The 23,907-nt window shown below is 42.8% G+C and overlaps 2 protein-coding genes across 11 annotated transcripts; both read left to right on the plus strand.

Moving 5' to 3' along the window:
- Window positions 1-211: 211 nt before the first annotated feature.
- On the plus strand, window positions 212-15,523 carry LOC137135883 (rap guanine nucleotide exchange factor 1-like). Of its 2 annotated transcripts, none has more exons than XM_067520610.1 (23): window positions 212-809; window positions 919-1,064; window positions 1,249-1,460; window positions 1,533-1,689; window positions 2,393-2,625; window positions 4,129-4,234; window positions 4,580-4,649; window positions 6,174-6,296; window positions 6,371-6,532; window positions 6,784-7,013; window positions 7,791-7,825; window positions 7,901-8,015; window positions 8,104-8,182; window positions 8,573-8,657; window positions 9,127-9,219; window positions 11,399-11,587; window positions 11,665-11,749; window positions 11,952-12,046; window positions 12,343-12,421; window positions 12,609-12,710; window positions 12,788-12,885; window positions 13,433-13,573; window positions 13,666-15,523. In XM_067520610.1, the coding sequence occupies exons 1-23, from the start codon at window positions 782-784 to the stop codon at window positions 13,799-13,801; spliced, it is 2,799 nt and encodes a 932-aa protein (XP_067376711.1). In that variant the 5' UTR covers window positions 212-781; the 3' UTR covers window positions 13,802-15,523. The 2 variants fall into 2 exon arrangements, with proteins under 2 accessions (XP_067376711.1, XP_067376710.1); XM_067520609.1 differs by having other exon boundaries at window positions 245-809; window positions 4,129-4,243.
- A 179-nt stretch (window positions 15,524-15,702) lies between these two features.
- pomt1 (protein-O-mannosyltransferase 1) lies at window positions 15,703-23,553 on the plus strand. Of its 9 annotated transcripts, XM_067520616.1 has the most exons (21): window positions 15,707-15,862; window positions 15,958-15,993; window positions 16,440-16,590; window positions 16,729-16,835; window positions 16,919-16,969; window positions 17,198-17,344; window positions 17,481-17,613; window positions 17,706-17,765; window positions 17,862-17,955; window positions 18,183-18,338; window positions 19,466-19,596; window positions 19,685-19,780; window positions 19,849-19,941; window positions 20,550-20,646; window positions 20,728-20,820; window positions 21,025-21,145; window positions 21,261-21,358; window positions 21,915-22,028; window positions 22,124-22,250; window positions 22,531-22,708; window positions 22,841-23,553. In XM_067520616.1, the coding sequence occupies exons 3-21, from the start codon at window positions 16,478-16,480 to the stop codon at window positions 23,013-23,015; spliced, it is 2,184 nt and encodes a 727-aa protein (XP_067376717.1). In that variant the 5' UTR covers window positions 15,707-15,862; window positions 15,958-15,993; window positions 16,440-16,477; the 3' UTR covers window positions 23,016-23,553. The 9 variants fall into 9 exon arrangements, with proteins under 9 accessions (XP_067376716.1, XP_067376719.1, XP_067376718.1 ...); XM_067520615.1 differs by lacking the exon at window positions 15,958-15,993 and having other exon boundaries at window positions 15,703-15,862; XM_067520618.1 differs by lacking the exon at window positions 15,958-15,993 and having other exon boundaries at window positions 15,703-15,862; window positions 22,885-23,553.
- The last annotated feature ends 354 nt before the right edge of the window (window positions 23,554-23,907 follow it).

Below are 23,907 nucleotides of genomic sequence, written 5' to 3' on the forward strand. Positions count from 1 at the left end.
AGAGCCACTATGCTAAAAACTACAAAATGACCATCATTCTTGTGGCCTTGATACATGAGGCTTCTTGAAGCAGGAGGTTTGACCTGGGTATGGACAGGTTGTGAGGTACTGTACCAATGTTAAGGAATTGGTAAACTGTCTCCAAAATTATTTTGCTGATCTCAAAGCATCAGTTTAACTTTGTCAAGTCTATTAAAGCAGTGTCTGTGCAGAGTTGGTTGTTATGTTGGGGGGATGCTCAACTGAGTTTCAAAAAACATGTATGATAGAAATTAATTTAGACTTTAATTAATGCTGCTAGGATGAATGCATTGGGTATTGGTAGGCAGGAAGAATTCCATCACAGTTCTGGCATGTTGCATGGATATGGGTGGGGCTTGGTGGTAGGAAACCAATATATATTTATAATATGTAAACAAATGAGACAAATGTAAACCTACACCTGAATGAAGGGAGGTCCTGATTTTCAACTTGTGCTTTTAAGAAAACAAAAAACTCTTCTTCTGTCTAAAATTTAACTCTCAGCTGTGCTGTCAGCCCTCAGCCAGTGTGTGGCGCTGCAGTGACACACACTGGCTGAGGATCTATGTATATGCTGACAGCAGCATCGTCTCATGTGTGGGGTCAGAGTTTCACTAAGAAAGAGGAAGGAAGAGAGACAGAGCTGCAGGGCGTAGAGCCGAAGAGAGAAAATAGAAAGGTCTAAAAAGAGGGAGAGACATCAACACAGACAGAGAGACAGAAAGGATTCAACTGTCTCTCTGTCTGTCCTGCTGCAGACATGTCCTCCCGGGCTGAGAGTAAAACAGGTAAGACTGCTGTCCTCTTCCACCTGTTTCACAAGCTAACTGTTAGCCGCTTCCTTTGTTGCTGCTGACAAACTTTGACTGATAAAGATGACGACTGTCTCCTCTTCAGCCTCCCAGTTTGTGTCTCTCACCATGAGACTGAAGGATAAGCTCCACCCGCAGAGGATCAGATGCTCTGACAGAATCAAACCCACCCCATCCCACAGACACAAGCCACCTGATCTGAACCTGGATAAAGCCACAGTCCAGAACAAGGTACTCATACACAGTCAATGTCCTCATAATTTGTAAATGACCTCACAGTGTCTAAAATGTCCTAAACATGTCAGAAATATATTCACAGTGTCAGAAATGTCCTTAAGGTGTGAAAAATTTCCTCAAGTGGCTGAAAATGTTGATGTCAAAAATGTCCTTTGTGTGTTTGTGGACTTGCCTGCAGTCCTTGTGTCCCTTGGCAGACCAGCAACGGGCTGTTGTATCCTCTCTGCAATACTTTAAAGCTCTGGTGGACAGATTAGGAGTGGATAGACCTGGAGTGGACAAACTGGTACAGGACCAGTCTGTAGTGGGGCGTCTGCTGGGAGGGGCGTCCAGTGGAATCCTGGAGGCTGTCCAGACTCTGGTTCAGCTGGAGCCACACCTGCACAACAGGTATCCAATTTTAAATTGTGACCTTTAACCTTGGTGAAATACATGCCATGACTGTCTCTGTCCTCTCTACAGTAGGACTGTGTCTGCCTGTCTCACTCGTCTCTACCAGTCTGTGGCCCAGCTGATTCGCTGGGCTGACCAGGTGATGCTGCAGGGCGTTGCCCAAGACAACAAGGAATCCACAGCTAGCGTTACCACAGTGATCAGGGCCGTACTGGATGGGGTCAAGGTGTGGACAAACGGCTAACTTGTCCATGGCGTCAGTCCCACATTGTCCTGTTCTTTACTTACTGTCCTAGCATGTCCTCATAGATTGTGTGTGCTAAAATTTTACTAATTGTCCTGTTGATATTTTGTCCTCTAGATCTTGTTGTCCTGTCTTGACATGCTTTGTCCTGTCTTGTCCCATAATGTCCTCTTATGTTGCCTTAGTTCTTAGGGTCCAGGTGAGTCCTCTTATGACAGCAAAGATGCCCCTTATTCTTTTAGCGGCCTGTCCTTATATTATGCTCTGTCCCGTCACATTTTCTTCTGTCTTGTCTCTTTGCCTCTGTCCACTCTTGTCCCCTGTTTTTATTATCTTTTTATTGTCTTTATATATCCTGTCAAACAATAGTATGTCCCTACTTTTCCCTTTTGTCATGTCCTTTTCTTTATGTCTTATTGCCTTCTTCAATTTGCTGGTTGCTGCTTGTGATGTGTCCTTTTTGCACTTATAGCCACTTATTGTCCAATCGACATGGTCCTGCCTTTTTCTTATAATGTCATTTAGTGATCTTTCTGTTCCATCATATTGTCCTGTCTGGCTAGGTCTTTTTTGTGTCATTCTGTTTTGACCTTTTCCTTTTGTCCTGTTTTTTTGCCTTGTGTCCTGTTTTCTGTTTTGTCCTTTCCTCTCATGTGTAAACACCTGTCTCCTATGTTTCCATCAGGACTTGGTTCGATTGGCTGTAGAAAGACAAGAAGGTTCTGTCCCCCTGTCTCCCATACAGTCGCAGCCTACTGAGGGACAAACACTGGGGATTGACAACCAGGAGACATCAGAGAGGATGTCATCATGCAGGAGTCATATAGTTCCTGCAGAGGAAAGGGAAATGGTTTCAGCCCCTCCTAAGCCTCCTATGCCCCTCCCCCTGCTCCAGGTGACCCCCCCACAGGTTCTGAGGTGAGTCCAGGAAAAGGTGTGAATTCAAATGTCCCCACATTAAACTGTTTGCTTCAACGAGACTGGAACTGGTTGAAGTACACTTTACAGTTTTTTACTGATGAGATTTTGTTACTGTGAAAATTCACAGGAACGATCAGTTAAATATAAACAGGCGACAGCCTCACATGTGCACTCAGTACTCAGATCCTACTCATACTGTAAATACTAATACATTCTGCATCTAGTTTATACTGCGGGTAAAACACTGGATGTGAAACTAAACTCAGATGGCACCTTTTTTTTTTTTTTTTTATTCATTCTTGTCTGCAGAGAAACCAGCTTTCAGTCTGAATCTGGTGATTTCCAAAGAATTTGCTTAAAACTGAGTCATCAGAGAAAGAATGTGAGAACTGATTTCACTGTGGTCCCTCAGAGAGAGACAGAGACACATGCAGTTATTCTGTCATTGCTTGGACTTCGGGCTGATGTCTGCATCCTTTCTTTGTAGAGTTTGCATGTTCTCCCTGTACTTGCATGGGTTTTCTTCAGGTACTCCGGTTTCCTCCCACAGTCCAAAGACATGCATGTTAGGTTAATTAGTGACTCTAAATTGTCTGTAGGTGTCAGTCTGTGTGTGTCTCTCTCTGTTGGCTCTGAAATAGACCTGTTCAGGGTGGACCCCACCTCTCACCCTATGATAGCTGGAATAGACCCCCTTAGGTTTGGACTTCAAAGAAATTGTTTCCAACAGGAAAGTGCTGTAGATTCTAAGCTTTCATTTTAAAAAATCAATAGTATCAATAACTTATTGATTGATTGCAGTTATTATACTATGGTGACTGTCAGTCAGCTGGATGCCTAGAGCAGAAATAGATCAGAGCTTAAAACAGGAAGTAGAAAAAGTAAAGACGCTACATGCCCCCACCCCGCCCCCACTTCCTGTCTGTGTGTTCACTGAACGACAGCAGGAAGTAGGAAAAGAAGAAGTGAGAGAGAGAGAAAGATGTGAACAAACAGTTTCAGCTGAACTTGGGCTCCTGTTTCCTGGAAATTAATGATTTAATTGAGTTAAAAACCCAGCAGATTACGTAACTTTGTGTCATGCTCACAACCTAACTCTGTTTCCACCTGCTCAGTAAAACTATGACTGTAGAGTTCAACAACCTGCAGTAGGGTGACCCAGAGGGAGGAGGTCCTGAAGCATAGAGATAGATACAGTGTGTAGGAAGCTAATGAGGGATTCGGAGTGAATGTCAGGACAGTTAGGTGATCAGGGGTTACAAGGAGCTGTGGAAGCAGAATGATGCTCAGTGACAGAAACAGATGAAGGGGACATGTTATGAGATCATTAGATTTTAGCTGAGGTGGTCTCAGAGAGGTTCTGGTCCCCCATCCTGCTGAGCCAGGATCCACTATTGTCTGCTTCAGTGGAGCTGCGTCAACATGTTTTACAGTACAGGAAGTAACTTTACTCAAGTTCTGTACTTACAGTTCACTCATGTCTCTGTCTCTGTCTCTCAGTCCCCCAGCACTGCCTCCTAAAAAGCGTCAATCATCATCTGGCCCGACCCCCTGCAGGGTTGCTATAGTAGCACCAATGAGACGTGAGCCTGAAGATGACCAACAGGTGCAACAGGTATCATTAGAACATACACGTTGTCATGGTAACAGTGCTTTTAATTTGAAAAGCAGCATGGTCTGTGGGGTTAGGGTTATAAGGGTGTTAGTGTAAAAGGGTCAGGGGGTTGAAGGTGACTTTTCCCTGATCATCCCATTAATCAATAAGTTTATCAATATGTTTGATTTAGTACTGCATATTCTGTCCCTGAAGTTTCCTGTCTTACACTATGGACCAGGTTCATGTACGGTCAGCAGCTGAAGGTGGGGTCTGAACCCTGTCAGTATATAACCAGGACTTTATTAGAGCTGGTCCTTACAGGGACACTGATGGACATGTTTCTGTGTCTTACAGGAGGATGACGACTGCCTGAAGAGATGTTCTTCTTCTTCTGCAGACTCTGCTGCTGACAGCACACACTGCGGTAACACAAATATTTACAGCCAGGTGGAGAGGGATGACATCACTTCCTTTTTGCAGAGAGGTGTCAAACTGCTGCCTCCTGCTGGACAAAAACTCAGTGTGGACAAATGACCACTTACTGTCACAGTGCTGAGACATTAAATGACCAGTTCACAGGTTAACTGACTAGGACTAGAAGCTGTCCTAACTCTCTAAAAGTTCTCAGATATTTAGCACCAGAATTCAGAGGAGTTTCCCATCATCCAAACTGAGGATGTGTCCCCTATCTCCACCAACATGTAGAAGAGAGAGATGTGCTCACTAGTTCAGTTGCTGCTAGGAGACACAGCTGAGATTCTGGTTCTAACACTTAATAATACAGGTTATCGCAACATCCTGTTTGGACCAATATGTTTTTGTGACAAATCTTGATACAGAAGAAGACACCTGTTGACTCCACATAAACAGGGAAGATGATTTAGATCAGATTAAACTCCAAGAGAACTTTTCTTCAGGCGCAGCTTAAAGTAACTATTGATGCTCTAACACAGGTGGCTCTGTATGTCTTCTGTTGATCATTTTTCTTCAAGCCATTTGAGGGCCAGTTCAGAACTGCTGCCTGATCTTGACCCAGCTCTAAGCCAGGAAAACTGGTTCAAGAGTTGTACCAACTCTTTGGAGGTCTAGAACCAAGGCCAGTTTCTATTAGAGTTCGGCTTCCCAAACGATTTTCTGAGTCTGTGCTGGTGTTGTAGTAAAATGCAATTTCTTATGAAGGGATCCTAATGTTTTGCCCACACTATTTAAAATAAAGGAACCATTTACTTTCTCACAGTTTCTACTTAAAAACTAGAGCTGGTGTACTGGTTTGGATTAGGCTGTACACATTTTCCTAATGAAGAGGCAACTGAATGTATGTAGCAACAGAAGACCAGTTCTTGCTTAAATACACATTTGCACTTTAGCAACGCGCACAGACTTTTAAACAGTTTCCAAAAAATTGCTTGTTTGATGTAAATATTTCTTGGCATTTGATAAACACAGTACACGGTAAATGATTAATGAAGTGATGCATCTTGCCCCATGAAGGATCTTTGTTTTACACACAGCATGCACACACATGACCTTTGATGTGAGCTACTGTTTTACACTTTAACCAGCAAAACCAACAGTTAGCAAATTGCTAACGTTAGCTGAGCTAGACATCAGAATCAACTCCATAACTTGGTGTGGCTCTCCAGAAGGTACAAACCCTTTAATATATATAATAAAAAGGGAAACAGACAAAATGTGATGGAGCTGACAGAGATTCTTTTACTGTGTTGGTAGATCTCAGTATAAAACTACAATGTTATCTGTCGCTGAGTCCGTCTTAATTTGAGAAATTGTCTAAGAGCAGGCTCATTGCATACATTGACTTGTCTGGATCGTTTAACCGACCCATTTAGACCAGTTGAACCAGTCTACCCATTTAAATGACTACTTTTCCAGATGTAACTAGTCTGTGGAACCCGACTCTGACTCTGTGAACTTCTCTTTCCTACAGAGGACGATCCAGATTATGACTTCCTCCACACAGACCTCTCTTCCTCTGAGACCCTCCCTCTTCTTCCTTCCCCTTCTTCTCTTCCCCCCGCCCTGCCGGAGAAGAGACATCGCAGCAGCACAGGTTAGAAAACTCCTGACTCTGTCTCCCTTTGTCTGTCTGCAGTCTAATGACTTTCTGTTCTCTCTGAACCTCAGGAACAACCAACTCTCAGGCATCATCCAATTTCGAGTTTAATTCTGCCCCTCACGAAGATAACCCCGCCCATATTGATGATGTCACGCTTCCCAACAACCAACTGTCCTCTCCCCTGTCCCCTAGCAAGAGTCCTCCTCCACTCCCTGAGAAGAAGCGACACAGTGAGTAAAACCTGCTACACAAGGTTTTTGAATTCCATTTGAAAGTGTATATCAGGTCCAACTGACCTGAGACTCACTGTTCATGGTGTCATCGACTCCAGACCAGTATACCTGATGCAGATTTTCAGATGAGATACAAGTGTCTGTGTATCAAGGAATTTACAGAAACAAAACAGTCACAACATTTCACATGCCTGTGAAGCACAACGCACTAAACCTGTCTCCATCTATCTGTCTGTCTCTGTCTGCAGTCCACCAGTACCTCCAATTCTGTTCATCCTACAGCGCTCAATCTGCAGCCATGTTCTACCAGAAAGCCCCGACCTTCAGCCAGCGCCACAACAACGGACAGCGAGAGTTGGAGGCTGCTGACCATCTCACACTTACTCACCTGGATTCAGAATCTCCACCTGACATAGACTCCTCCCCCTCACCTAAGCTGTCTCCTGCTCCAGCCCTTCCACTGAAGAAGAAACAGCAGGTAAAGACACAAGATATTTTATAGTGTGTCACTCTCCTGTTATCACCCCAGTCCACTCTGTGTAGCCAGTTGGACCAGTTGAACCAATCTGACCAGTTAAACGAGTCTGTGGACTCCTCAGTCCTTTATGTGCCATGAACATTTCTATCAACTGTAATTCCAACACTGAGCCTTCAGGTGGACACCCTCTGTTTTCAGACTCTTTCACCTGCACGCTTAATCCACACAGTTCAATTTAACCCTGTTTTGCCTTTATTCTTCACAGCATAGATTTAACAAGCTGGTGGACTTTGGTCTATATTGACATGACATTTCCAGCTGCGTATCCATGATGTAAATCTAGGGGCGGCTGTAGCTCAGTTAGTAAGGCAGTCGTCCATGGACCAGAGGATCAGTCGCTCGATCCCTGATCCCAGGGTCGAAGTTGTCGAAGTTTCTCCGGGCAAGACACTGAACCCCTAACAGCCCATTCCCTTCTTTAGCTATGCAGTGCCAGTCCAAGCCTGGTAGAAATTGGGCAGGGTTGGAAAGGGTCCATTGTGGTGACCCTGAACTTAAGGGATAAGCCAAAAGGATACAAAATAAAATAAATTCCATGATGTCAATCTCCTGTTCGGCCATCTCCTAAAGTTGAGATCATTTAAGTAAAGTGAACTCCTTCTCATGTTAAAAAAAACTGTTTGAAAACAACATTACCTTAAGGCACTTTAGAAAGTAGAGTTAAGACCTTACAAAGAAGAGGACAAAGTTACATGTGGTTGTTTTTGTCTTCATCAGGATTCAGCTGAAGACAGGAACCAGAGGAGAGAGAGGTGAGGAATACACAATTTCAGCAAAAATACCAACATCTACACACGAACAATGAGTGATGGTGCTCTGTTCTGCAGTTTCCAGAGTCTCCAACAGGAGGAGGAGCACGACAGGAAGGGCAGGGAGGAGCAGGAGGAGGTGTTATTGACCAACCAACAAGAAGTCCTCAACAGAATCACCATGAAGGCTGAGGTACAACCCTGTCCTCTAACCTCTGACCTCTCTACTAAATATTAGTACTTTAAGCAGTTTCCTGACCTTTGACCTCTTACTATATCAGGATGAGGAGGGTCCAGATGTGAAAGCAGCCTCTCCTGAAATCTTGCTGGTCTACACAACAGAGGCTGACTGCAGCTCCGGTAAGTGTTGACCCCATTTCCTCCTCCTGACAGACAAAAGCAACAGCCAATTACTGTTTTTGATCCCAGCAAAGACTGAACTACTGGTCAATGGTGAGTTTAATTGTACACAATATTTTCACATTTACATGAAGGACAGAAACATATGGCTGGGAAATGTGTCTATATGTGCAGATATGTGTAAAAAAGGCACTGTGTGAGCTGTGGTTTTAACAGCTCCCTGGTTCTCTGCAGTGGAATACAACAATTACTAGGACTGAAATTCTCAAAGATCAAAGCAGTATGTGTGTGTGTGTGTGTGTGTGTGTGTGTGTGTGTGTTTGTGTGTGTGTGTGTGTGTGTGTGTGTGTGTGTGTGTGTGTGTGTGTGTGTGTGTGTGTGTGTGTGTAGAACAGGCCCTGTTTCGTGAAGCCTTCCTCTCGACCTACAGGAGCTTCATGAGCCCAAGTGACATCATCTGCAAACTACAGCACAGATATCCTCTCTGTTAGTAAAAGTCTGTGTACTTAAATAAACCATCTGGACTGGTCGTACTGGGATCTTTGAGGTATCTGTAACTCCACCAGTGGGCCTCAGTCAGAAAAGAGTGAGACTGCAATCAGGCAGAAACCATTCAGAAAATGTCTTTATAGGAGGACAATCTGATCCTTCATGTTCCAGCACTTGTTCTGGTAACAAGTGGTCATAGATGCAGTTATACTGTTTTTGATAGCTAAGTGTAGAGTAAACCGGAAAGACACAAGACGAGGAAATATGAAAAGCAACAAAAGGTCAAACGCAGGACACTGTAGTTACATGGCATGAGTTGTAACCATTTACCTTTTAGGGCGCTTCTGTCCAGATATTTTTAATATTAACTTTATAAAAAAGTTTAGTGACTTTAAAAACGCATAACGCCTGTCTTTCCAGACTTGAGTTTGTTGTAAATCTTTAACCATCAACACGTACAGACATCTAAGTGAAGCCTGCAAACCTCGAAGTCTGAAGGCTGCCAAAAACACCTTCCAGCTGCTGGTCAGAGTGGTGGACGAGCTGTGGTGAGACAAGCACACAAAGACACACCTGAGCTTTGTTTCAGTAACATGAACTGATTCAGTAAACAATCTGGTCTAGACACCTCTAACTTTGTGACCTGAACCCAAATACCAGAGAGACTGAGACCAAACTCAAATAGAGGTCTGAGACAAAACATCAAAGCCCTCATGATGCCATGCCAAGTCAAAACTGACAGATGTCGTACAAGTCTTTGTCCTTTTTTTCCTTTGGGCTGTTACCTTTCAAGGGTTGCCACAGCGAATCATGTGCCTCCATCTAACCCAGGCCTCTGCATCCCCTTTTCTCACACCAACTAACTAAATGCCCTCATTACATTAGCATCCTTCTACCGATATGTTCACAGTCTCTCCTCTGAACTGGGTCAGGTCCGGGTCAGGTCTGGGTCCTTCTCATTCACACACATGTATTCTGTCTTATTGCGGCTAAGCTTCATTCCTCTGCTTTCCAGAGCAGACCTCCATCTCTCTCGATTTTTCTCCACCTGCTCTCTGCTCTCACTACAAATCACAATGTCATCTGCAAACATCACAGTCCACGGAGATTCCTGTCTAACCTCATCTGTCAGCCTGTTCATCACCAGAGCAAACAAGAAGGGGCTCCGAGCCGATCCTTGATGCAAACCCACCTCCACCTTGAGCTACTCTGTCACACCTACAGCACACCTCACCACGGTCTTAAAGCTCTCATACATGTCCTGCACCACTCTAACATACTTCTCTCTTTCCAGACTTCAACATACAATACCACAGCTCCTCTCTCGGCACCCTGTCATACGCTTTCTCTAAATCTACAAAGACACAATGCAACTCCCTATGACTTTCTCTGTACTTCTCCATCACCATCTTCAAAGCAAATACTGCATCTGTTGAACTCTTTCTAGCCTTGAAACCATATTGCTGGTCACAAATGTTCACCTCTGCCCTTAGCCGAGCTTCCACTACTCTTTCTCACAACTTCATCATTTGGCTCATCAGCTTTATTCCTCTGTAGTTGCCACAGCTCTGCACATCCCCTTGTTCTTAAAAATGGGCACCAGTACACTTCTCATCCATTCCTTGGGCATCCTCTCACTCTCCAAGATCTTGTTTAACAAACTAGTCAGAGACTCTGGTGCCACCTATCCTAGACACTTCCATACCTTCACAGGTTTGTCATCAGGACCAACTGCGTTTCCACTCTTCATTCTCTTCAACATCCTCCTCACTTCACTCTTACTAATCTTTGCTACTTCCTGCTTCACACCAGTCACCTCTTCTACTCTTCGTTCCCTTTAATTTTCCTCATTCATCAACTCTTCAAAGTACTCCTTCCATCTTCCCATCACATTCCTGGGGTGACTGTGGCACAGGAAGGTAGAGCGGTTGTCCACCAATCTCACAGTTGTTGGTTCAATCCCTGGCTCCTCCAGTCACATGTCGAAGTGTCATTGAGCAAGACACTGAACCCCAACTCAGTTGCTCCCGGTGAGTGTTGGCCAGCTGCATAGCAGCTCCCCCATCGGTGTATCAGTGTGCGTGTGATTATGAGTGCGAATGGGTGAATAAGAAGCAGTGTGAAGCGCTTTGAGTGCCAATAGGTAGAAAAGCGCTATATAAGTGCAGACCATTTACCATTTACCATTCCTGGCACCTGTTAATACATTTTCATCCTTATCGTTATTCACACTAACCTGCCACCCATCAGGATCAAATCGGAGTCAAAACTGAGACAAAAACACATCAGGACATTAATGATGCCCTGACAGTTGAGTCAAAGGAACATTTGAGTTTGTATACAGTATTTATGTCCGACACCATGATGGAGGAACCTAACGCACCTGCACCTGTCCTAGACTTTATAATCCATGTTGTCTTTCCCATTTCATCTTTCGTTCAAAGTATTGGCTAGTTATTAGGTGTGTCCCCAGCTTTAGTCTTCAGGTCTGTCCCCAACTTTTGTATTCAGATGTGTCTCCATCATTAGTCTTTAGATGTGTCCCCAACTTTAGTCTTTAGGTGTGTCCCCAGCTTTAGCCTTCATGTGTGTCTGTCCAGTAAGTCCTACTAGAAGGACAACTTGTTTCAATACGTGGTTTCAGCAAGTTCTCTGATGTAAGTACTTGTACTCAGTTTGAAAATACATGTTACTGGGACATCCCTAGTGAATACCATGTGTGTGCAGTGTGACAGAGTTGGACGCTGATTTGCTGCTTCGGCTGATGGACTTGGTATTCAGCCTCCTGATTGGTGGAGAGCTGGGACCAGCTCACCTGCTGCGCTCCAACATTCTGTCTAAGATGGAGCAGAAGTGGCAGCTGATTGGCTCTCCACAGTCGCTACGACCCCTTGCAGCCAGGGGCGTGGCTGCCAGGTAAGATCGTTAAGCTTATATGATGAATGAGCTGTGCTGTCATTGGTCTGTTTCTTATTGTCACATGTAACCTTCAGACCTGGAACTCTGCTGGACTTCAGGAGTCAGGATTTAGCTGAACAGCTGACTCTGCTGGACTCAGAGCTCTTCTACAAAATTGAGGTCCCAACTGTCTGTCTCTCACCTGTTTCTCATCTGTCTGTGTCTCACTGATCTGTCTCACCTGTCTCTCTGCCATCTTTCCCAGCTATCTGCATCACACACGTCATTCTCCAATTTGACTTTCTATCTCACTTGTCTGTCTTTGCTGTCCACAGCTCACCTTTCTGTCTCTCTGACAACTGTCTGTCTCTTGCCTTTCTAGCTCCCAGAGGTGTTGCTCTGGTCTAAGGAGCAAAATGAGGAGAAGACTCCTAACCTGACAGAATTCACTCAACACTTCAATAACGTCTCTTTCTGGTAAACGAAACCTGCTGCTACACACCACTCTGCGTCAGTTACGAACAGCAGGATTAAAATAAACACAAATCTTTATTTAGATGAGATTTATTTATTAATATACTTTAATTTGTCAAACAATTATTAAACAGTTGTTAATTCAGACCGGTCATCTGACTGCGTAATAACACATTTTTTTGTATTTTACTGCTTTTCTCAGCGGAACTTTAGTTACGTTAAGACATTGTCAGTTAAAAAATATCGTTCTTAAAGACATTATATTGCGTGTGTGTGTGTTTGTGTGTGTGTGTCTTCAGGGTTCGGTCAGTCATCATCCTTCAGGACAAACCTCAGGACAGGGAGAAACTGCTGCTGAAGTTCCTCAAAATCATGAAGGTAAAGACACACAGGTGGACATCATGTAATGTAATATAATTTAACCTTTATTTATATAGCGCTTGACAACAATCAAGGATTGTGGGCTCATGTGGGATGATGATGATGGTGATGATGAAGCTTCTTGTGGAAGTTTTTCACCGACCATATACCAGTCAGTAACATACTGCTGTCTGTGTCCCTACAGCATCTACGGAAGCTGAACAACTTCAACTCATACCTGTCTATCCTGTCAGCTCTGGACTCTGCCCCTTTAAGACGCCTAGACTGGCAGAGAAACACAGCTGAAGTATGAGAGGATCATTATATTTTTTTAGTGGCCTTTACCCAGCTCATGATAATTCATGTGCCTCTGATCTTTCTTAGGCTCTAGAGGAGTTCAGCTCTCTGATTGACAGCTCGTCATCGTTCAGAGCGTACAGAGCAGCACTGGCCGAAGTGGAACCTCCCTGTATACCCTATCTGTAGGTCACTACTTTACACCCACTATACCAATCTGCCATAACGTTGTGACCACTTTGACTGGTTGAGGTGAGTGGAAAGTAGAGAGAAAAAGAAAAGAGCAACAAGCAACAACAGAACATTGGGCAGGTTGGTAGGACCAGTAGCTGCACACTGTAAAACACACAGCTCCAAAGCCTGGGACACCTGCAGAAAGGGACAGAGAGAGGGAGACAGACAACAAAGGAGAAAGGGGACAAAGTAATGGTGGCATACAATGGTGAAAATGCAAATGCAAGGATAGAGGTGAGAGGGGAGGAGCTGAGTGCATCAGGGGGTCCCCCAACAGAGAGGGTTATATCTAAAAGCTCTGCCTCCCATTTTACTTTGGGAAACTCTTGTAAGCAACGAGGTCTAGTGGAATCCATGGCTCAATGGGTCAGAGCTGTTTATGAAGCAGATAGGAGACCTACTCAATACTGGGTGGCTGGTCATAATGTTATGGATGATTGTGTTTATACCCTACCTGTTGGTCTGCTGTATCTCTCTCTGACTCATCTGTCTGTCCAGGGGTTTGATTCTTCAGGACTTGACCTTTGTCCACCTGGGAAATCCTGACACCTTGATAACATCACAGGGTTCAAAGGTCAACTTCTCCAAACGCTGGCAGCAGTTCAACATCCTGGACACATTGAGGAGCTACCAGCAAGTGTTAGTTACCTGCAGTACTATTGTTACAGTGATACTTAGTGGTATTAATATGCACTAGCGTATCAGCTGAATCTCTGTTTCTCTCTCTGCAGCCCTTACTTTCTGCAGCCAAACGATGACATCATATCTTTCTTTAATGACTTCAGCGATCACCTGGCAGAGGAGGCACTATGGGAACTTTCGCTCAGGCTTCGCCCACGCAATGCCCCACGAGCCAATCAAAGATGACAGACTCAAAATCAGACAGAAAACTAGGCTAACTTTTGCTAGCCTGATGCTAACATAATCATACTGTAGAATGAGGTGGTGCAACCTGAACTGAACTGGTACCACACTGGGCTAGATTGATTCTAACACATCACAAAAAAAATAATTCTTCTTTCTATCCTTGGGACAATCATGGCTCCTTGTGTGCCTGACCATGCTAATATGTTATGTTCAATACCTGGACAAACCTTAAACCTTTCACTGAAACAGACCACCTCAGCAACCCCATTTGTTGGTGTAAAGCTAGCCTAGTGCTAGACTGTTTGACTGCTAGTCAGGTGTAAATGTGTACAGAAGTCGAGAACAGCCATGGATGGAGAGTCTTTTTTTATGCCATTATCTCATGGTGATGGGATTTTTCTGAAGTTGGGGAAAACAAAGCTGTTTTTTTGTGATAATGTGATAATTCATTAAAATCAAAATGAATATCTCCTTACACTTCCGTAGATCACATCTATCATTTTATTCTTCAAACTTTGTCAAAAAAAAGTTTTCTTAGTGATTATACGCTATTTGATTTATTATGTTAATGTTGTAATATAGCTGTTAAGTTATAAGAATACTGAGACAAACAGTACTCCCTAACGCCACCACTTTTGTGCCTCCAAGAGAGGAACAAATGTGACCATTTGTGTGCAGTTCAATTCTTCATCAGCAGTGCCAAAGCCTTTTCCAACATAGTGATAAATTAAATAAAAAAATAAAAATTGTCATTGGCAGCAGTTACCCCAAGGTGCAATAACTGACAGCTGAAAAATAACTCTGCATTATTAGATAATTAGTAATGTTTATTATTAGCCTACAACAGTCCAATGTTTTATCATTCTTCTCTTATAAAGAATTTTCAGAATAAAACAAATTGCTGAATAGAAGGGTCTGGAGTGAGGGGATTAATGAACCTTGATAATGTGTCTGTTTTGAATAACAGGCAGTAAACAAAATAATGTGTGTGGAGACACGTGGTTGTTTTGTAGCAACCTGATATCAATTGTACATGATTTAATGGTGAATGGTCATATATAACTTCACTGCACTCTCTGCAAAGCACATTTTCCAACACATTATTGTGTGTAGGCCACTGGCATTGAACACAGGGATTGGGTGCAGAACATGAACTGTCTGTTGGATGGATGTTCCGGATGTGATCTACAGAAGTGGAGACAGTCATTAGGATTTTGAGATGATATCTCATTATCACAAGGAAACACTTATTTTCCTGAGGTAACAAGATAATTATCCTGCTATCACAAGATATGGGCATAACTAAAGATAACTGCAACCATGGCCATTTTGGCTTCCATATATATGAGCTAATCCTTCAGTCAAGAGACCGCTTCCTGTACCTTACCTCAGAACTATACTTACAATCGTTCAATAAACATCATGTGTGAACTCACCTCATAGATAATTCCATCAGTGAACTGACATTCTGTGAAACTATATATAACTATAATATAACTGATCAATAAGGCAGCTATTGATTACATGGATGTCTCTGTGATTATTTTTGATAAAGTTTTTGGTATTAGTATTAAACTTTAATTTATTGGTATCACTAATGATGACTACACAACAGTATTTGATATTTTATTTGATCCAAATAACCCACTTTCAATTTACAACTGTTATTACAGCTGTATAATGGGTTGTACAAATGAACTTTAAATAAATCCTTTCATAAAGGCTCAGAGTACTTAAAACAAAAAATACATTTTAAACAGTCAAAAATAACATTTATTTAGTAAATGTATTACCTGACATTCATACATTTTATAAATAATATTAGTTCAGTCCTGAGGACGAAGTAACGGAGACAGATCAAGTGTATCCATGGTAACAGGCTGAGCAGCAGAGCTCCGACCTGATCAATCTGGAGACAAAGTTAAACAATCACTGGGAACGTCGAGCAGCTGCTGGAAACAATCAGAGAAAGGGAGAAGAGTGACCCACTAACGGATGAGCACGGTCGTTTTACTGATGGGGTGGTCGGTTTGAAGTGAACGGAGACACCACACTCAGCAGGTGAGCTTCACTATTCTTGAAGTTGGTGTACCAGTGGGTGGAAACGACAAGCTAACGGTAACATTAGCTGCTAACGCTAGCTCCCGGTTCCGCAGGTTTATACCGGATCCACCAGGAATGGCGATGTTCAAGTTCGTCTCTTTATTTGGTATTTTTATTCAGAGACCTGAAAAAACTTAAAGACGTTCAGTTAAAAGTGACAAACAGTCAAAAAAAATCAGTTTTAAATTATAATGTATAGTACTGTGGTGGAAAGTAACTAAATACATTTATTAGGGCTCTACACCTACGTATAGATTATTAAAACGTTACTTTGTTTATTACAACGTTACTTTGTTTCTAATTTAGTTTTCTTATTACAGTCCAGAGTTAATTGTGTTTTTTTTTTTATTATTGTCTTTGCTGCATTTGTTTTGCTAACTATTTACAATCTGCTAAATGAAAAATTCTAAAACAAGAGCCTAAAACATATTATTTACTGAGTTTTTACAACGGACCTATTAATTAGAACAATAAGCAGTAGAAAAACAAGTGTTGGTTTATGTTTCTGGAAAAAACATTTCATATTTTCATACAGTTAAACATACAGAGCAGTGGTGGGTCCGATCCTCTGTGATGCTGCACCTTCCCCTAGTGGTGACAGCTCAGGTTGATCTGGTTCTGCTCCTGGTCTCATTGTTGGCCATGTGGACCAGACTGAGCCACCTCAGCTACCCCAACGCTGTAGTGTAAGTTTGTTTATTTACACCTCAGCACCTACCCACTCATTCATCCATCCACACCAAAGTCTTAACAGTTTTAAAAAGTCTGTTAATGCATTCAGGGACACTTGGACTTCTTAATTTGGATGATGCGTGTCTTTTTAGGTTTGATGAGGTGTATTATGGTCAGTTTGTGTCTCTATACATGAAGAGAGTTTTCTTCATTGATGACAGCGGACCGCCTCTTGGACACATGATCTTAGCCCTTGGAGGTCAGTTACAAATATACAACCACATCTTATGTAGATTTATTTGTCTCTGTAAATGACTGTGTGTGTGTATGTGTGTGTTGCAGCATACCTGGGAGGGTTTGATGGGAACTTTGTGTGGAACCGAATTGGAGCAGGTAGGAATAATCAACTTAAACCAGTTTATATCTTTTTTAATCCGTCCAGCCACAGTCAAACAAATTTGTGTATGTTTGACTGTTTCACACGGTTTCATTATTGACAGTTTTAGTTAATCTTCACTATGCAGAGTAAAACAAATTTGCAGAACATACTGAAAAACAGTAAATAATAGATTGGTGAAAACAATCAGTGGGCAAAATGTGACACGATCTATGATTGTACAGAGTATCCGAGCAGTGTGAGTGTGTGGAGTCTGCGCTTACTACCAGCCCTTTGTGGAGCTCTCTGTGTTCCTCTGGTTTACCTGTTGACTCTGGAACTGAAGTTCTCTCACCTTTCGGCTCTGGCAGCTGCACTGCTGCTGCTGCTCGGTGAGAAGTGTTGAGCATTAAGGATCAGTGCCTTTTATGCTGTATTTGAGGAGAGTGTTCTGAGAGTGGAGTGTAGGACAACTAAATTGAGTGCAGTCTGATGATTGTGTGTTTTTCTTGTGCTGTTATTTTCCAGAGAACGCTCTGATTGTTCAGTCACGGTTCATGTTACTGGAATCTGTTCTTATCTTCTTCGTGTTGTTAGCCTTCTTTTCATACCTGCGCTTCCACAACGCTTTAAGCAGGTTAGAACAGCCTTCAGCAACCTGGTAGATCTCTGACCCAGACCTTTGATAATGTTGTATTTGTTGTGTTTGATGAAGAACAGTATCATGGTGCCTCTTGTCACCCCCTACCCCAGCTCCTGGTTCAGGTTCAGTTGGCTGCTCTTGTCTGGAGCCTCCTGCGCTGCAGCTGTTGGGTAAGAAAGTGAACTGTGATCAATCTGTGAACAGTTATTGTCTTCAATTTTCTGCAACACAACACCTAAAGTTCTAAAATGTGTGTGTGGTTTCAGGGTGAAGTACATGGGCTTGTTCTCTTATTTGCTGCTTCTGGGCTTGGCCTCTCTGCACACCTGGACCCTGATTGGAGACCAAACTGTCAGTCATGTGAGTCCAGATTCATGTTTCTGTAACTTTTTATACTGTACAGGTAATGTTATGATCAGGTGTGTCTTTGTTGATTAGATGCACTGAGATTTTAGAGTTGGCTGCTTACAATGACGCTAAAAGTTCACATTTTCACAGTGTTCATTAATTTATTGTTGTTCCTTGCATTTACCTGGAAATTCACCTGGTTCCATGGACTTAATGGGTTTGTGTCTGTGCATGTGCAGCTGAGTGTGTGTGTTCAGTGTGTGTGTAGAGTTGTATGCCTGGTGGTGGTTCCTGTTCTGCTCTATGTTTTCTGGTTCTACGTTCACCTGAGTCTCCTGAACCACAGCGGACCACATGACCAGCTGATGAGCTCAGCATTCCAGGCTACTCTGCAGGTACAAACACACTGAAAAAGATATTTATACATATATGTACAAAAGCATGTAAAGTGGTACCCTAGATGGTTATAGTTGTCATTCAGGAGGGTTCTGTAGTAGGTTCTTGTAGACCATTAAAATGTTAATTGTGGACTTGCTTTTTTAGGTCCCTCGATTGTTAAAGCGGTCTGTTAACAGGTTCTGTGTATGCTTAAGGTTTTGGGAGAGGTTCTTTTAACTGGTTCTAGAATTAATTTGGGCTTTTCTAAGTTTTTGCTTTAGATCTTTAACAACCTGTAAAATAAATGGTAATGGTCTGCACTTATATAGCACTTTTCTACCTATTGCCACTCAAAGCGCTCATTCACCCATTCACGCTCACACTCACACACACAATCACGCACTGATAGTGGAGCTGCTATGCACCTGGCCAACACTAACCAGGAGCAACTAAGTTGGGGTTCAGTGTCTTGCTTAAGGACACTTTGACATGTGACCGAAGGAGCTGGGAATCAAACCTGGGGATCCACTAACTGTGAGATTGGTGGACAACCAGTCAACTTTCCTACACCACAGTTGCCCAAAATTGATAGATATTCCATTTGTCAAGCAGTGTTTTCTTGTTTAGGGTTTAGTTTTTTTTTTTTTTTTTATAGAACGTACCTTTGGTTACTGAGGCGTTTCAAGTAGGTAATTTACTTGCATTTACTTGCTATTCTAGTGATCCTTCTGGAGGTTCTAGTGCTTCTTTAGATTGCTCTAGTTGTTCTTTAAGAGGTTGTAGTTTTCGCTTTGCTGTTGATTTATGTGGTTTTAGAAGTCATTTAAAAAGTTGCAGTTTTTTATGAGGTGTGCTAAAGGAGAAAGCTGTTGCAGTACTTTAAGAGGTTCTAGAGGTTGTTTAGGAAAAGTGTTTCTTTAACAGGTTTAGTCTATCCTTGTAAAAGGTTATCTGGGTCTTTCAGTGGGTTCTAGACAGTTCTGGTGATTCTTAAGTGTTTAAATGCCTGTGGGTTCTTATCATGTGGTAAAAGACACTTCCAGTAAAGGTTGTGGTACTTTAATCTGTATAATGGAGTTAGTTTACTCCCCTCACTGCTTAAAGGACTAGAGTCAATTGGTTGATTAATTGTCTCTTTCCTTAGGGTGGTCTCTCCAGGATCACTCAGGGCCAACCTCTGGAAGTCGCTTACGGCAGTCAAGTGACATTGAGGAGCTCTGCCTCTCAGCCAATCCCCTGCTGGCTCCACTCGCACAAAGTCAATTACCCAATCAGGTGCTGCAGCTTATTCAGACATAGCAGCCTATCAGAAAACCTCTCAGGTAATTGTCATGCCTTTTTGTTTCCCGTTACCTCTATCCAGGTATGAAAATGGGAGGGGCAGTTCTCACCAGCAGCAGGTTACCTGTTACCCATTCAAAGACGTCAACAACTGGTGGATCATCAAAGACCCCAGCAGGTAGGTCAACTGTTAGTCCATGGGTGTGCTGGTAGATGTAGTACCTGCCTCACCTTTCTTTGTGTCAGGCAGGAACTGGTGGTCAGCAGTCCTCCTCGGCCTGTCCGTCATGGTGACGTCATCCAGCTGGTTCATGGGATGACCTCACGCTTCCTTAACAGGTAACGGGTAAATTATAACATATGGCGACGTGTACAAGCATGTAGGTGGGGAAAGATGATCATGTGGAAGTATGTGATAACGAAGTAGGTAACTTAAATATTAAAACTTTTAAATATATATACACAATCGTACTGGGGAGACAGGAAGGTAGAGCAGTTGTTCAACAATCAGTTGTTGGTTCGATCACCGGCTTCTCTGGTCACATGTCAAAGTATCTTTGAGCAAGGCACTAAACCTCAACTTAGTTGCTCCCGGTGAGAGTTGGCCAGCTGCATAGCAGCTCCCTCATTGGCGTGTGAGTCCGAATGGGTGAATGAGAAGCAATGTAAAGCGCTTTGAGTGCCAATAGGTAGAATATAAGTGCAGACCATTTACCATTGTCTTATTTGGTGGCTGAAGCAAATCAGACGGCATTGTGAACGTGCAGAGAACAGACCTAATAATTGCTGTGTACAACAGTTCATGGGGCAGGTTGAAGGAAAAACGTCTTCTGCTGTGGTTATTTGATGGTTGTGTTGACATGGATGTGGATATTTAAAATTGTGTGCACTGAGCAGGATAAAAAAAGAAGAAGAAATGAAGTAACCTTCACACTTGTGCATTCTAGCCATGATGTAGCCGCTCCCATGAGTCCTCATGCTCAGGAAGTCTCTGCTTACATAGACTTCAACATCTCCATGCCAACCCAGAACCTGTGGAGAGTGGTGAGCTGAAGCAAATAAGAACTGTTAGTGATCACCTAGCTGTGAGTCTGTGTGTTTTACGTATTGTGTTTGTGTGTTCAGGAAGTGTCTAACAGGGACTCTGAGTCTGAGGTTTGGAAGACGATCCTCTCTGAGGCCCGGTTCGTCCATGTCAACACCTCGGCTGTCCTCAAGGTAGGAAGTGACCACATCACCAACAAGAGCATATGACAATAAACCCTTTGAATCTTGAATGACTCTATAAGTGCTTTCTAATGTGTGTGTGTGTGTGTGTGTGTGTGTGTGTGTGTGTGTGTGTGTGTGTGTGTGTGTGTGTGTGTGTGTGTGTGTGTGTGTGTGTGTGTGTGTGTGTGTGTGTGTGTGTGTGTGTGTATGCAGCTGAGCGGCGTGTCTCTCCCCGACTGGGGTTTCCGTCAGCTTGAGGTCGTAGCAGAGAAACTGTTTAAAGCTCACAGCAGCAGTTTGGGATGGACTGTGGAGGAGCATCGATATGGAACCAGTACGGTCTCTGACCCTGTGTCTCATTTTCAGACTGTGTTAACAACAGTGCCTTACAAGGTTAATGGTTTTTATTTGATCTTTGTTGTGACCTGTGTCTGTGTTTGCATTTGCAGGCGAGGAGCAGAAGGAGAGGGAAGCTGAGCTTCATTCTCCGACTCACATCGATGTTGACAGGAAAATTTCTTTCTGGGCCAAATTTTTAGAGCTTCAGGTGAGACAATGATGGCATCATCACTTCATCATGTAATCCAATCACAGCTTTACCTATTAGGTAACACATGACAGCAAGATCTTGTCAGATTACTGTCAATCATCACAGCAGTAAATGTTTTTTTAAAGAAAATCTGAAGTAATAAATATCCACATCTGATAATAACAGTGAAGGAAAAGGAAGTTATCAGTCCCCTGGTGGAAAAGTAAATGAAGAAAATTATAATTTTATTCTAATCTCAGTTTCAGAATTTGGCCACTAGATGTCACAGTTTCACTGTTTGTTTCTCTTTGTTTTTAGTTTTTTTGCAGTTTTCATTTGATTGAATTCAATTGTTTTGGTTCTTGAACATTTACCTTAGCTTAGCATAATATCTCCTGCACACGCTTTTGCAACTGTGCATTTTATATTATTTAAAACATGTATTTGTGTCAGCATTTTAGAATGATATTTATAATTGTTTTCTTTTGAACTGCAGCACATGCTGTTTTGGATCAGAGTTATGTCATATTGATGCCGGGGCACTCGAGTAATTTTATTTATGATGTAATGACAGTGGAAGATGCTGACAGTTAAACGGGAAGATTCCGAGCACAAATACAGCTCCACCCCATTAGAGTGGATCACCATGGAAACCAACATTGCATACTGGCTCCACTCCTCCACCAATGTAAAATGCGTGCACACACACAGTCTCCTCACTGTGTTTGAAATGTCTCAGTGTGATTAATACAAACACAGCTGTCCTTATGATTGGCTGTCCAGGCTCAGATCCACCTGCTTGGTAACCCAGTGTCGTGGGGATTGGGTCATCTGTGCCTGTTGGCCTATCAGCTGCTGGCAGCCTTGTACCTGCTGAGAAGGAGGCGTGGCTTCAAAGACTTACCTGAAGGTATGCCTGGTCTTCTCATCCTCTCTCTATTACCTGTCAATCAGGTAACTCTGCCACTGTTTGGCTCAGGTAAAGGCAGACAGGTGAGTGTCCTCACAAAAGGACATCTTCACTGTTGTGTGAAGTCTGCTGGAATCTGTGCTAGTGGTCAAAAAAATGTTGACACAAATGTTCTATTAACATGAAGTGTCTTTGTAGAGAGAGTCACCACTTTAAGGAGTTTCTGACCCAATGGGCTGTAGACCCACATGTGTTTAATAATGTGTGTGTCTGTGTGTAGGTGTATGGCATCAGTTCGTGTATCTGGGCTGTGTGTGCATTGGTGGTTGGTTGGTGAACTTTGTTCCATTCCTTCTGATGGAGAAAACTCTCTTCCTGTATCACTACTTGCCTGCCCTGTGTTACCTGTACCTGCTGACCCCTGCCCTGCTGGAGCACGCTCACAACCACCTGCTCAGGTACACACACACACACACACACACACACACACACACACACACACACACACACACACACACACCTGTGCCAATGCATTAATTAGGGTTAATAGGTGGTTTGGAGTTTCTGTTTTTTTTGTTTTGTTTGTGCAGGACAGCGTCACAACGGTGCACTGTGTGCGTGTGTGTGACTGCAGGGGCATTGTCCATCTTCTTGTCCTACCAAAACTTCTGCCCTTTGACCTACGGCAGCCCAGAGCTCTCAGGAAATCAGCTGCAGTCTCTGAAGTGGAGAGACACCTGGGACATCCTATACCGCCGCCACTAGAAAGGGAGAGGGAGGGATAGAAAGAAAAGTGAACATCAGTTGATGCTGAGGTGGTCTGGAGCTGTTTACAAGTTGATAAAAGCACCTGAATGCACCACCAGGTGCACGCTTCAGTCAAGCCGATTAACAGTGGACAACTGGAATCATTGGTCCTACACACACTGGACAGTAGTAGGATTTACCTGGAGCTTTGACACTAAAATAAATGTTTCTGCACCAACTGGAAGAGAATTATTGAGTCTGAATTTGACAGGTTAAGCAGAATTTATGGTCCTACACTGAATCTGTGCAGATGCTGCAATTACACTGGTAAACAGTAATTTGGTGGTGGGGTTTCTGTGCCAGTTCCTTTTTTTTTTTACTGAAACTGAGCGGATAATGTTTAGTTGGGGAGCATATGTCAGAGAAGAAGATGATGATTGTCTGTCTGTATAACCACTGAACTGATTGAGGCAGAAGCAACAGTAAGGTCCATATGAACACTAATCAAGGCTAAGATGATTACACCAACAATAAACAGTTTACATGTTCTTATGCACATGAGACTTTTAATGTGTCCTTTAATGTGAACTATTAAGGATTTTTATTTTGTACCTTTAACACTGAAACTTGGTTCTTTAATTGAACTAAAACATTTACAGATTCTGCATATTAAAGCCTTTTTCTACATTAAACAATTCGGAATCAGGATCACCGTCCGGACGCAGTGGAGGACTGAGATAATTATCACTGCTGCTTTGCTGTGGTCCTGATCCAGAATCATTTCTTTATTTTTATTTTTTTCGTAAGGCCAGGAAATATTAGATTCTGCTAACCCTCCTTGCATCTTCTGCTAACCCTCTGTGTATCCACATCTTGTCAACAGGTCACTGTGAATCTGAGGTTTTCATAT

Source organism: Channa argus, chromosome 11 (genome assembly GCF_033026475.1).
Source record: "Channa argus isolate prfri chromosome 11, Channa argus male v1.0, whole genome shotgun sequence".
NCBI classification, from domain to species: Eukaryota; Metazoa; Chordata; class Actinopteri; order Anabantiformes; family Channidae; genus Channa; species Channa argus.

Bases quoted from the DNA above. Each gene is read 5' to 3' on its own strand.
- pomt1 (XM_067520615.1), top strand. From the start codon at position 16,478: ATGCTGCACCTTCCCCTAGTGGTGACAGCTCAGGTTGATCTGGTTCTG. The intron at 16,836-16,918 runs GTCAGTTACAAA...TGTGTGTTGCAG, and splicing joins CATGATCTTAGCCCTTGGAG to CATACCTGGGAGGGTTTGAT. The intron at 16,970-17,197 runs GTAGGAATAATC...ATGATTGTACAG, and splicing joins GTGGAACCGAATTGGAGCAG to AGTATCCGAGCAGTGTGAGT.
- LOC137135883 (XM_067520609.1), top strand. From the start codon at position 782: ATGTCCTCCCGGGCTGAGAGTAAAACAG. The intron at 810-918 runs GTAAGACTGCTG...TCTCCTCTTCAG, and splicing joins CCGGGCTGAGAGTAAAACAG to CCTCCCAGTTTGTGTCTCTC. The intron at 1,690-2,392 runs GTGTGGACAAAC...TGTTTCCATCAG, and splicing joins CCGTACTGGATGGGGTCAAG to GACTTGGTTCGATTGGCTGT.